Source organism: Leptidea sinapis, chromosome 14, assembly GCF_905404315.1.
Source record: "Leptidea sinapis chromosome 14, ilLepSina1.1, whole genome shotgun sequence".
In the NCBI taxonomy this organism is placed as follows: domain Eukaryota; kingdom Metazoa; phylum Arthropoda; class Insecta; order Lepidoptera; family Pieridae; genus Leptidea; species Leptidea sinapis.
In genome coordinates this window covers 10375803-10390063 of record NC_066278.1, presented here as the reverse complement: position 1 = coordinate 10390063, position 14261 = coordinate 10375803, and the positions used below count along the sequence as shown (strand labels likewise).

Sequence of the window (14261 nt, the reverse complement as noted above, 5' to 3'; positions counted from 1 at the left end):
AAGAAAGGTAATTTAACAGACTATAAATGATTTTTTTTTTTAATTTTAAAACTTTATCTGTGTAAAATACAAGCCGTCAAAATGCGGTCAGCCGTAAAAATTATCTGTAGCAGTCGATTTAAAAATTCTATTTTGTATTATCTATGATGTTTTAGTAACTATTGTATAACAAATTAGTAACTTTGAATTATGTTTTAGTTATAAAAAAATACTACATTCATTAGTAATAATTGAAAATAAGGTAATCTGTAGGTAAATCTAAAAAAGTCATAAAAAAACATGACAGGACATGCTTCATACGAAATTTGTTCAAATTACAAAGTATTTATTGTTTATGTAATCTAATAAAGCGCTAGCTTGTTTAAAAACAAAAGCGTCGACGTTCGTTTTTATAAACAAACCCAAACACTTGAACAGCAATAAATTATTTTGTAATCCGAGCCCGTTGCTTCATGCGGCGGTCAAGACAAGGATGGCAATTGCGCCACACCGCGGTGTGGCAGCTTTGCACCACATTTTCTACAATGAAATAAAGTTTAAACCAAAGAGAAGAGATGCGCAATGCTCTGTGTATTTTGACATATGGTTATTGGCCAAATAGGAAGCTTGCTAAGCGGAAGCTAATAAAATTAAAACGACATAATATTTGGTCATCATTGCTATAAAAATAAATATATAAATTAGAAATATTCAATATGCGATCCCATCAGAAATTGAATTATTATGGCAACTTTTCGGAATAGAGTGGATACTTTCTTAATGAACTTTAGTTGAAGCGATTTCATTTCGTCTTTCAGTATTTCTCATAAACTCCAAAACTTAATTCAGTAATATTTTCAATTATCGACTCAACAATACTAATTCTAAAGGCAAAATAATTTAAAAGTGTTAACTTATTTTCTGTATATTATTTTTACGGGAAGACGGAACAAAAAATATAAGCAAAAATTTATTCTAAATCCTGCCACAGTTCTTGTAATAGAAAACTCATCTTACAAATCTGCTCTTATGTTATTAAATTTATATATATTACTAGCTGACCAACTAAACGTTGTATTGCCATATAAAGTAATTAAAAAAAACAATAACAAAAATTTTTGAGGTATAAAAAATTTATGCAACTGATTCTCAGACGTATCAAATATATCGTACTACAATTATTGTATTCGATTGCTACCTTACAACCCTATAGCGGTTTTGTAAATGGAACGGAATAATGTAAAAATAGCGATACAAAAATAATAGAACTATTTTCGATTCGATTTATCGACCGTAGAAGGGCGAAAATTTTAAGTTGTATGTATTTTTCAATGCTGAATCATAATAAAATAAAAACAAAACTGTCCAAAAATTAAAAAAAAATGTTAAGGGTGAACAACCCTTATCACAAGTGTATGAAAAAAAGATAGTAGCCGATTCTCAGACCTACTGAATATGCATATAAAATTTGGTAAAAATCTGTAAAGCCAGTAATTAACATTGTGACACGAGAATTTTATATATAATATGTATATTTAATGCCGTCAAAAATAAAATAGTGTCATCATAATTTGTAATATTCTGCATGTATGGGAGAATTGGGAGAGAGGGCGCCAGTGAGCCACTGTAAACATCGACTCTCTATTTATTTTATTCTAAAAATATAAATATGCTCAAAATCTCAATTAAAATAAGTGCAGTGATAACATAAACAAGTGACTAACAACATATGCTGTGGACAAAGCTCAATAATCTGTGAATACATATTTAAAGACGTGTACAATACGTGAATGTAAAATCCGCTTTACTGAAGAAATTGGGTCTTGTTTCTGAATTTAACTGATATCAATACTCATTGAATACCACAAGAAGTGAAATAGTGCCTAAACACACCAGTAAAGTACAGAAATGTTAAATCAATCAATATTAATGAGCATGATTTTGCAAAATTGATCAAGAAAATAGCGCCACCTGGGGGATTGACCCTGTACTATCTAGTCTATCACTAATGTGAGGACTTTCCATCCATTCTAGTACCCATTATTATCAAAAGGGGACAGGAAAGTAACAAAGTAGTGGATTATTTCTTACCCCTCGTTAGACGAAGAGACAAGTCAAAAACTTGTTTTATACAAAACTTGTAGAATACTTGTCAAAACATAATAATGTGTTTCTAACATGTATTGCAATTGTCTGAAACATACTTGCGTTCACACTGTGTTGCCAACAACATATAAAAGCCAACACATTATACAAGTATAATACACATTTGCGTTCACATATAGGTCAGCCGTCGGAGACAATATGTTTAATCCAGTCTGATACATTGATAGCGTTCACACCATAAAACATACAAGTTTTTAACAAGTATTGTAAATTTTATTGAAGTTTATGTATAATACTTGTTTTAAACAAGTTCTATACTCTATCCACGCTTGTTGGGTAATGTTTTATACATTTACCGAACAGACTGCATGTTATTTAAAGTGGAAAAGAAGAAGATAAAGAAAAGATTTAGTGGTCTTAGAAACAAACTTTATTAGAAATATTTATCTCGGCTTACATTAAGATATTCTTTCAATACTTTTATAATCGTCTCGCAAGCATCAGTAATGCATTGACTATTTTTTCTTTTGATATCCGATTCAAATACAAAGAAAAATATGAATCAGCAATAGCTAGAAATGTCAAATAAAAATCTAACAAAAATAGCGCGTGCGCCTTTCTTATAGTGTGGTTCCTCTGGTGTTGCAAGAGTGATTACTTATCACCAGGCGACCCGTATGCTCGTCTGTCTCCCTTTTCCAAAAAAAATATAACTGCTCTGCTGGAGTGATGACATCTCGATAATGTATATTCTGCATAGAAATGTATAGTGCAACTTTTTGAAGCAAATTCTCGAATTTTTGTGTTTGTTATTAATAAAGTTTTCATTCATTCATTCATTCAATTTCACTGGTGCCATTCTGACTAAATTTCTGGATTCACTTCTGTCTTCTATTCTTAAATCATTCAATAGCACGAGGGGCTCCTTCTTGGTGTCGTCTCCTCAAAAATTATGGCGACCAGTAGGTACTTGCGTGGTTTTCTTGCATCTGGTTTATTTTGTATGATGTAGCTCCTTCACTTTCCATTTTCAGTAGTCAATTGCGCTATATGCATATTAAAGTTCAGTACAAGCCTACAACAAGTATAAAACATGAGGTCATAAACATGTAGACAACAGATCACAAACAATTTCATCAGAGAAGTTTCATACAAATTTTGTTTGCAACAAGTTTTAATATTTTCATTTTGAAAACATTACATAAAACTTTTGTTTGAAATTTGTATGAAACTTGTCGTATACATGTAGAATACCTTGGTGTAAACGAGGGGAGATAAGAGTACATAACACGAAATAAAACTAATTTGACCATGGAGGAGGTCATGAACATGCGACGTAAAATTCAAAAACTCGATGAGCAGAAATCGACCATCTTACAATCAGGCGAAAAGGTAACAGAACAAGTTACGCAAAATATAAATTACATACGAGAAGAAAAGTTTAAAGTAATGGAAGAAAAATATGTAAACCTTAAAGAAAAGCTGGAAAAACAAGAAAAGCGTTTATACTTTCTGGAAAAACTGGCAAGACAAAGGAATATAGTAATATTTGGCTCATCGGAAACAGAAAAAAGTTATGCAAATTTAAAAGCAAATGTAGTAAGCTTTTTAAACGAATACTTTTCTGTAGGCTTAGAACAAAGAGACGTTTAGGAAGCTAGGAGGATAGGAAAGAAAGGAGATAAGCCTCGGCCCATTAGTGTTACATTGACTACATTGGGATTAAAAATAAAAAAAAATCAAACAAAGAAAAAATTTAAATGATACTACCTACTATATAAAAGAAGACTTCCCCCAGCATATTTTAGAAAAAAGAAAGGAACTGCAACAGCAAGTAAATATTTAAATAGAGAAAGGAAACTCCGCAACCATCAGGTACGATAAATTAATAGTTTGTCATAAAAAATTTAAAAATATTAGGCAATAAGAAAAGAAGTCAATATCACCCGAAAATAATACTGCTACGCGAACGAATCAGAAATCACAAATAAATAAAAAGAACAAAACTTAGACTGGATTACAGAGATCGTCCAGTTTATCAGAGGGAGTTCTCAATTCAATTATACTAAACTTTTTAACTGCTAAAAACAATGATATGCCGATTAAACAAGTCAACAAAAATAGTAAGTGCAACCCCCCCCCCCTCTCCCATGGTTAACACATTACAAACACATTTAAAAAACAAAACATATCTTCCAAGCCGGTTTGGAAAGAAACAAACAATACTTCATAATCTATAACGTCAGATCGCTTTCAACACATGAACGACTTGTAGAGCTTTAAGACATAAAGTGGGACATCATTGGCTAACAGAAATTCGACGATTAGGCAATAAAGTAGAAGCATACGACAATTTTATCCTCTGTTACACTGGTTTTATACCTGGTCAGTATGGTGTAGGTTTTCTAATAAAAAAACTTTCAAAAAAAAAACATAGAAAGTTACCTTGGTTTCACAGATAGAGTCGCATTACTCAACTTAAAAATGGATGGCACCGTCTTATCTATTATTCAAATTTACGCGCCTACATAAAAAGCAAGCTGTGAAGAAATAGAGGACTTCTATACTTCTATTAATAGAGTCAGCTCACAAGAACTTCATATTAATGGGTGACTTTAACCCATTTGTTACTAGATGCCTTTTTACGGAACACCTCACAAAAAAAATTCTTACGTGGATTGAAGGTAGTTTAAGATTTATTTTTGGTTACTGTTCTGCTGATTAGGTGTCTAGCATTGCATTGAATGTGATTTCAGTGTATTCAAAAAGTGCTTATTGTGTGTGTTATTGAAAGGTTTTATGAAAAATAAATACGATGAATCGTAAAGTGTAATTTTAATATTATTGTTCTTTCACACCACGCTCACGACGATTAGCGCTCAGTAATTGGTTTCAGCTAGCACACACCAGAGAAGACTGGCAATCCTTGGAGGAGGCCTTCATGGGTTCTTGCAAATATAAACTAAAACAAAAAAAAATACTTTAAATACTCACAATTAGTTTTACAAAAGTTTCTAATTGTTTTACAAAAGTTAATAATCCTAGCAATTAATCCTGCAATTTGTTACTCTTTATTGCAAAAAATTTATTTAAAATTTGTAATATTCACACATGGTTTCATTGACAAAATATCATTGTGCAAAATTAGTTATGCAAGGGGGAGAAAATTATGAAATTATGTTAACACCTTTTGATTGAATTGTCACTTTTTAGATTCTCTCATATGAAAGTTTATTATTATTGTATATACTATAATAATATATAATAATATTGACACACTCTTACACAAATTATCTTGCCCCAAATTAGGCATTCAGCCTGTGTTATAGGTTGCAAGACAACGATATATTTAATACAATATACTTAATTAAACATACATAAATAGATATAAACATCCTCGGACACAAACATCCATATTCATCATATAAATGCTTGCACCTACCGGGATTCGAACCCGGGACCTCTAGCTTAGTAGGTAGAATCGCTGACCACTCGGCTACACAGGTCGTAATAATTGTAAGGAGCATATTGTTTATGTAAAACGTGTTGTAAGGTTCTGGTCAACCAACAGGGTACCACGACAAGTAATCCATTGCTGGACATCGTCAGTAGCATCGTAGCCACGGCCACACCAGAGGACGTCGCTTGCCATCTACCAAAACCCATACTGCTTGCTACAGGCAGGGTAGGTATATACAGACACTATTATTATTATTATTACAGTTTAAAATAAGTATTGCAATAATTTACTTGCCGTACGCCATATTGAGTATTTAGTTATAATTGCCGATATTACAATCAGAAACTTTACAGAATAATCACTACTAAGTGGATTAAAACGTAACGTCCATCGAGCACGTGTTTTCGTGCGCACTCTGAGACGATCCAAAAGTAACTGCAGGTTTTTTTTTGTATATGTACATTTACGTATTGAAGACCCTGAAACGGGGTCCAGATATCAGACTACCTACCTACTAAATGCTCGATGCTGTCAGCCTTGAAGGCTTTTACAGCGACATAGGACGTGGGACGAACCTAGGGAGAAAAGTAGGTCATTCTCACCCGCGGAATATTGACAAGCGCGGTAGTTATCTCACGTGGTGCGTATACGATTTTTTACTACCTGGATGAAAATATCACTTTAAGCACCTGGCACGAGGGACAAAAGTCGTCCTGCCTGGAGAAAATCGGCCACTTTTGTCTCAAGGGACTAAAAGCGAGCTTTTCATCAAGGTGGGAAAAAAATATATAATATCCGATACTAGTTGGTACCAACACCATGTATCGTGAGTAAAGCCGATTAAAATTATTAATTTACTTAATGTTAATACTCGAGTTCCTTGAATAAATTGAAAGAAATATATAAGTCATAAAAAATCTTTTTTTTTGTACACTACACACAAATTATAAATAAATTATTTGTATGTATTTTTTTCAAGGCTGACTTTCCGTTTCCGTGGCACCCCAGAGTAGTATCTATATCGGTGCTGATGTTGGGAGGTCTTATGGTGGCGGGAGTACCCGGAGAACCTACCACAATGGCCGGCAGACGAATGAAGGATGTCATCAGTGCTGCGATGGAAGCTCGAGGTCTCGAACCCCGCGTTGTTGTGTCCAGCTTGACTAACGAGTATATACATTACGTCACCACTTTTGAAGAATATCAGGTGAGCAAGGAGTTCCTATTTACTACATGGCCACATTATCTCTGGACCTCGCTGGAACCTTCCGTTTCCCTTTCACCCCCTCCGCTCGTCCTGTTGCGTCAGTACGGTTTGCAGTTTCATTACCGTTGGGTATATGTCGTGATATTTTCGTGTTAGCACTGCTTTGTTTTTGAAGTTTTCATTGTTACTTTTTGATGTTAATGTAATTTTAATCTTCTGGCACGAGACTCTAGAGAGTTTGGCGAGTCAACATGTCCTAAGGATGACTCGTGTAGAGGCGAAACACGTGTTGAATTGTTTTAAGGCAAATATTGGCAGAATTAACACTAAGGAAAACTCAAAACATTTGGATAACTTGTACATTGTTTAATCCTACATCTTATATACTGGTTGGGATAGATATTCAAATTTCAATAAAAATATTGAATTTTACCATGACTTGCCACCGATAGCAGTTCAACATAACAATGTATTTATAATATAACATTTGAATGATAATTAGAACTGGAGCTAAGCCTATTGTTGCTTTATAAAAGGCAGGAGCGCAAGCAGGCTAGACCATAGAACAGAAAATTTTTGTTCCGTGGGCTAGACTGAAGATGGATGAGCACGAGTGAAGTACCAGAGGAACCGCAGGATTGTTGCTGGCCTTTTAGATAGTTGCCAGTGCTAATTTGAAAGTATCCACATCAGATCGAAGAGGAAACATCGCGGAAGAAAGTCCGTTTTCCAGTCTGCTTGATGGTGGAGGAAAGCTTCTTGATAACGTTGATGAACACCCAACACCCCAATGGTGACTATTTGACTTGTAGGAATATGATAGCCCATTAGTAGAGCCATTCTAATTTTTCCACTTACTCCAATTTTTTTTAAATTATTAATGTTTGCAGATCCAAAGGTATGAAGCAGCTTCGACGATCTATGGGCCGCATACGTTAGATATATTCCTCAACAAATTCAGAGAGTACACAAACATTTTGATTGAGGTAATTCTTATTTTCTTTGTTACACTTGCACAGATTAAATAACTTTTTGCTATGTGACACTACTAGCCAAATAACTTGCACATAACGAAAAAGTATTCTTAAAGCTTGTAACATGAAACATGTTGTACTTATTTATAAGAAAATAATATATATTGAGGACGGCAGTTTATTTTAGTGAAATACCTCGCGCTTGGCAATAGCTGTATCGTGTACTACAAATACGCGTGCGATGAGAAAAATCACACAGATTGCAAAATAAATTAGCGATAGTCGCGAGTGGTTTATCTTTTACATTTTCTGTGTACACTAATTCGTCATAACTTGAGAAAAGTCGTGACAACATTAAATCATAGATGTAAATGTAAAACTGATATTATAAACTTTATTTTCGAAATATGTTTTTATTATAAGTTTCCGCTAGATGGCGTTAATATGTAAAATATATTATCTAAATCTCTCACTCCGTGAGCGAATTGCTTATGTAAAGGAATGTCTTTGCCTGTCTTTATAATGATAATGTATATCTCCAGGGTGGATCAGTCCCCAGTGGACCAACACCAGCTGACTACAGAGACAACACGATATCACTTATCCTGCCCGTGGTGATGGACTCCGCGCCGCTCGGCCAAAGGTTCGGAGACGTGATCCAGCAGCCCCCAGCAGTGCTCAACCAGGGAGACACCTTGCGGGTGTCCTTTGTAAGTTGACACTTGAAAGAAAGAAAGAAAGAAAGAAGAAAGAAAAATAATTTATTCTGCAACTTCAACCTACCAAACAAGTAGACCTATTTATTCATTTATATTAACATGCAGAATTGGAGTTCACCTCAGTATAATACTGGTCATACCATAGTGATATGATCAGCGCTGGTCTTCCGGATAACCCCAGGGTTAAAGGTTATACATACATATATGAAGGGTTACCATACTAATTATATTATTACAATAGAAAAGTAATAAAAACAAAACAAAAATAAAAATAATGTAATAATTACAAGTGAGTACCAATTCCGCCAATGAATGAGTGCTAATTTTGCTGATATTAATACTAATTCAAATTCAAATTCAAATATTTTTATTCAAAATAGGATGTGAAATCACTTATTGAAAGTGAAAAAAACTACCACCCGTTCCAAAATGAATGCCTCAGGCCTGAGAAGAATGGGCGCAACAAACTCAGCGGGCTTTTTTTTTCAATATGTTTTACAATTAAAGTAAAATTTACAAAGTAACATTGTACAATTAAACTTATTATTTTATAGCCTGAGGGCGGTCGCTCCATTCCCAATCTGTGGTATCATTAAGAAATTCAATTATGTTATAGTAACCTCTACCACACAAACGTTTTTTAACAATTCTTTTGGATAACGTAATACTTTTGTTTTGAACATTTTCTGGGATCTTGTTGTAAAAGCATATACATCGCCCCACAAAAGACTTACTAACTCGACTTAGCCGAGTAGTAGGCATCATCAGTTTATATGTCTGTTCCTGGTGTTAACGTTATGGTTATGACAGTTTCTGACAAATTCACTTATGTGCCTATGAACATACATTACATTATCAAGAATATATTGAGAACGTACAGTCAATGTCAGTCGATTCATGCGAAGTTCAGCGGTCTCCTTGAAATTTAAACCAGTCGGTGGCGGTGTACGGCGTGGCACTCAATTGTTTTGTCTCCCCAAGATTGCTTAGCGGCCATGTTAATCGTGTGTATGTGTGCGTGCGTTGGTCCGGGCGTTCTAGTATGAAGATAAAGTACTGCTCTATTTCTGTATTGTGACTACTACAGTACCAATATTTTAAAGATATACTTTTGGCGTGTTTGGGAAAAATAATGAGATTGAATTTTTATGTTCCAAAAATTTAAATCTTAAAATAACAGGATGAAGTTGGTTTCTAAATTATCTTGATAAGTATTATGGAGGCGATACAATATCATTTGACCAGTAGGAGACTCCTTTGCACAGGAAGGCGGCTAGATTATGGGTACCACAACGGCGTCTATTTAAACCCGTGAAGCAGTAATGTGTAAACATTACTGCGTTTCGGTCTGAAGGGCGCCGTAGCTAATGAAATTAGTGGGCAAATGAGACTTAACATCTTATGTCTCAAGGTGACGAGCATAATTGTAGTGCAGCTCTGAATTTTTGGGTTTTTCGAGAATCCTGAGTGGCACTGAATTGTAATGGGTAGGGCGTATCAATTACTATCAGCTGAACGTCCTGCTCGTCTCGTCCCTTATTATCATTAAAAAAATCATGGAGTGTAACGCGTAGTTTAACGTGTGTACACACATTTTTTCCGCCTCTACACTTCTTTGAGACTCTTCTTTGAGTCTCGTGCCAGATTTTGGCGACACGTGTCGAATTGTTTTAAAAGCAAATATTGGCGGAATTAACACTAAAGAAAACTTAAATCATTTGTATAATTATGGATTTCCGCAAAGTAACGCCTAATTCAATAAATTTTCTTAAATTATTATTTGGCGAGAAACAATTATTGCTTTATTATAATTATATAATACAAATAGCTGTACTATTATCTAATATATAAAATTCTCGTGTCGCGGTGTTTGTAGTTCAACTCCTCCGAAACGGCTTGACCGATTCTCATGAAATTTTGTGTGCATATTGGGTAGGTCTGAGAATTTTCGTCCCCCTAAATGTTAAGGGTAGGCCACCGCAATTTTTTTATTTTATTTTTAGATTAATTATTTATTTTTAATTTTTTCATGATATGACAACCTTAAAAAATACATACAACTTCAAATTTTAGATCCGCAATAGGGTTGCGAGATGGCTTGGATTGGATGGCTATGGATTTTTTTATTTATTACTTTATATGGCAATACAACGTTTGCCAATGGTCTTCATTATATTATAAAAACTATTCACTACATCTAAAACAATATTGGAACTTTTACTGATGCGGTCTCTAAAAAAAAATATTTTTTCTAATTGCGGCACAAAATCATTTTTTACCTTAAACAAATAAACACCCTATACATGTAAACATTAAGGCCATAAACATCCTAAATGCGTTGTTATATAATGAATTATTGTCAACCAGGTGGGTGCCAACCCTCGCAACGATCTCCGGCAAGAGACCAGTCACGTCGTGGTAGAGAGGTGGGAGATGGGGAACTGGACTGTCGTGGCCACCGACGCTGATTGGAATACCAAGTAATTATATTTACAAGAAACTCGCATTTGCGACCCTCTTTATCATTGGGTGGCTTTTTTGCACAGACGCATTCTCTGCCGTGAAGCAGTGATGTGTAAGCATTATTATGTTTCGGTCTGAAGGGCGCCTTAGCTAGTGAAATTACTAAGAAAATGAGTAGAGTATATAATGAGTAGTTGTATGTAATGAGTAGCTCAGAATTTTTGCGTTTTTCAAGAATTCTGAGCTACACTGTGTGTATGATTTACCATCAGCTGAACGTCCTGATCTTCTCGTCCCTTATTGGCATAAAAAAAAATGCTTCTGACCTACTGCATGAATTTGAGACCTCGATTCAATCATATCTGAGTCGACCTCGCAGGGAAACTCCGAGCAAAGCTCTCTCCATTGCCCTCTGAGCGACCATGAACTTTCTCATCAGGCACATAGCATATCTGTATTGTCTGAATAAAAGTGGACGTAATAAGCGATATTTGTATAGGTCTTCTTCCACCTCTCTTGATCGGTTTCTGGATCGTATAATTTCCCAATAATATATTAGATAAAGATAAAGGTATAAACAGCCACTATGCTTAGCGTACGTGTGAAAAAGCCGAGATTCGATCGAGACCAGGGCGGTGCTTCAGTATCTCCAGAGGTGCCACATTGACAGATCGTGTCGCTTCGACACAATATAGATACGATCTGTTCAAGATCACCAGATCACAAGATCATATATTGGATGAGGCCAGCGCAGGACCGATCGTCGTAGAGATCTTTGGGGGAGGTGTTTGTCCAGCAGTGGACCTCGGAGCCACTGAAACGCTTTTACAGGTTCCTAGTCAAATAATCCAATTTTATTTTACCCCAGGTTCCTGTGGACGCGTGATTCAACAGTGCTGGGTACAAGTACAGCGACCTTCGAGTGGGTGGTGCCTCACGACACGATAACGACACAGTATCGTGTCGCGTACTATGGGACAGCGCGCCGGGTTATGGGGACGTTCTCTCCGTTCACTGCAGTTACTAGTAACTTTACAATAACGAGAATACAAGCCTGATTTTAATATCTGTTGTATTATTAATATCGTTAAAGTCCCGCATCCGATTGTTTACTATAGTTAGCTAACAGATCAGTGGTAATCATCCAAAGAAACAATGTATTATTTAAAGGTCGAGAGCAGCTTAGATCTAGCCATTCACAGTGTGCTCTCATCTCTAGTCGTCATTCCAAATGCGACGCAAAGCTCTCAGTTACTTGCATCAGGCCTGCCTCACTCCTCATGTAAGTATCGAAATCGTAAGTTGGTACATGCGTCGGCCTCTACAGAGTATCCCAGCCAGTAAGGACTCAGTGAGCCACGCGCATGCTTAGTCGTCACCTACTAAACCAGTTTGAGCGATCATTTAAAAATGGAGAAATATAAATAAAGAAAAGCATATTAAAGATTATTGCGATCCAAATTTTTTTGTTAAGTTTCCTAAATACTCTAAAACATTCTAACTTAAAGTGATTGTTATTATAATGAAATTACCATTCATTATAGCTACTATCTTAAAATAATAACGCTTAGAACGTGAGTAGGCCCAAGCGAATTGAAGCACTTTCAATGTGGTCGTTTATGACCACATACGTTTCCTGCCGCGTCAGTGTCATTCTGTCAACTTCCAGTACAATTAGTGTGCGAAATTGAATTAAAAAATTACTAACTGTGCAGTGAAAAGGTGTCACAAAACGTCTTATTATAACAATATGATAAGATAATCACATTTCACACCTAAATACTATTTCACAACTTTTATTTAAGCTAATACATTCGTCAAAACAGCAAAATATTTTGTAAACAAAACAGACGCCATTAAAAAAATATGTTGTCAGCTATGACAGTACTATATACCCCGAGTTCCTCCGCAGGGATAGTTTTTTGTGTTTATTGGTAGATATTGAAAGGAGGCTATAATGTACGACGCAACGTGATGTTATAAGTATTCAAAGTCAAATAATCATAATTCAATTAGGCTTAAACTAAGCGCTTTGAATAGTCACTATTAATTGCGTGGCGGCCATCTTGGATTTTAAAAATGATCCCAAATTCATTCTCTGCACCCTCGAGAACCTCGGATCCGATATCAATATTGTTGAAATCATAAATTTGCGCGGCGGCCATCTTGTATCTCAAAAATGATCCCAAATTCGTACTCTGCACCCTCGAGAACCTCGGAAACGATATCCATATTGTTGAAACCATAATTATGCACGGCGGCCATCTTGGATTTCAAAAATTATCCCAAATTCGTTCTCTACACCCTAGAAAACCTCGGATATAGGTGGGAAAGGCGCCTCTATCATCTCGCTTTTTCGTTTTATCGACTTTCAAAAGACAACGATTCTAAAGAACTTCAAATACGTGATGTTTTTATTAAATTCTTAATTTATATTTTATTTCTTCTTTCTTTATTACATATAATCTAGTATTTCTTACAATTTACTGATTTAGGGAAATGTCTATTCACTTGCAACATTATTTGGTTGTCTGTGTGCGTGTTGGCGAATGTAAGTATGTGACGCTCACGCACACATTAATTATATTGTTACTTCTATATTGACAGGAACTATGAATGAAACTATCGTTCTGCGCGTTATTATTCTATGGCGTGGTCTTCCAACGCATACATTACTATCTGCAAGTAATGTAGGTTTGTCAATGTAATAATATTGATTTAAAATACGATTACATACCTATTATAGAAAAAACTGAGCTATTTTTATAAGTTGACCTTGTACTAGGTAGGTACAGTTGTAGGTAAATAAGACAACCCTAATGTCGTCAGAAGAGGTAAGACTCACGCGACAGAAAGAGAGGCAACTTCTAGGTGATTATTAATGTAGGTTGATAGCGCTGTGTGATCTGATTTACACCTTATTGTATGGCAGCAAGAGTCCCCATTTCTTTAATTGATTTTGCGGAGTGAGTGTTCTGTTCTTGTAGGTACTATTACATATTTTTTGCCTGCATGCCTCTTTGGCCCTCGTATTCCATAAAAAACAATTACCTTTGATTTAATGGCAAGAGATTTCCTGGGGTTTCTCATAGTCATTGCGGAAATACGAGGACCGTTTCTAATTTTTGAAAACGATCTAATGTTGTAAAAAAGCAAAGCAGCGATTTCGGAACACACTTCATTCCTGTTAAAAGTGAAAAGAAACCACAATCTATCCGATATAGTTAATGTAATTTAATATGATATAATGAATAACCTATTGTTAATCTGAAAATAATAGCGTAATTAGTATAAAATGTATGCACAGGTAATGCAAATTCTTGCGCTGATCTTTTCAGGTTTGAGATTCAGAC

The 14261-nt window shown here is 35.2% G+C and overlaps 1 protein-coding gene across 2 annotated transcripts in view; it reads left to right on the top strand.

Annotated features, from left to right (window-relative positions):
- The window catches only part of LOC126967959 (neutral ceramidase-like), a 33544-nt gene extending 21572 nt beyond the window's left edge, over positions 1 to 11972 (top strand). For both annotated transcript variants that reach the window (XM_050812683.1, XM_050812684.1), the window contains 6 exons: positions 5657 to 5770; positions 6525 to 6752; positions 7643 to 7738; positions 8269 to 8436; positions 10813 to 10925; positions 11777 to 11972. In XM_050812683.1, the coding sequence (XP_050668640.1) occupies positions 5657 to 5770; positions 6525 to 6752; positions 7643 to 7738; positions 8269 to 8436; positions 10813 to 10925; positions 11777 to 11966 (909 nt within the window). In that variant the 3' untranslated portion in view covers positions 11967 to 11972. The remainder of the gene's footprint in view (positions 1 to 5656; positions 5771 to 6524; positions 6753 to 7642; positions 7739 to 8268; positions 8437 to 10812; positions 10926 to 11776) is intronic.
- The last annotated feature ends 2289 nt before the right edge of the window (positions 11973 to 14261 follow it).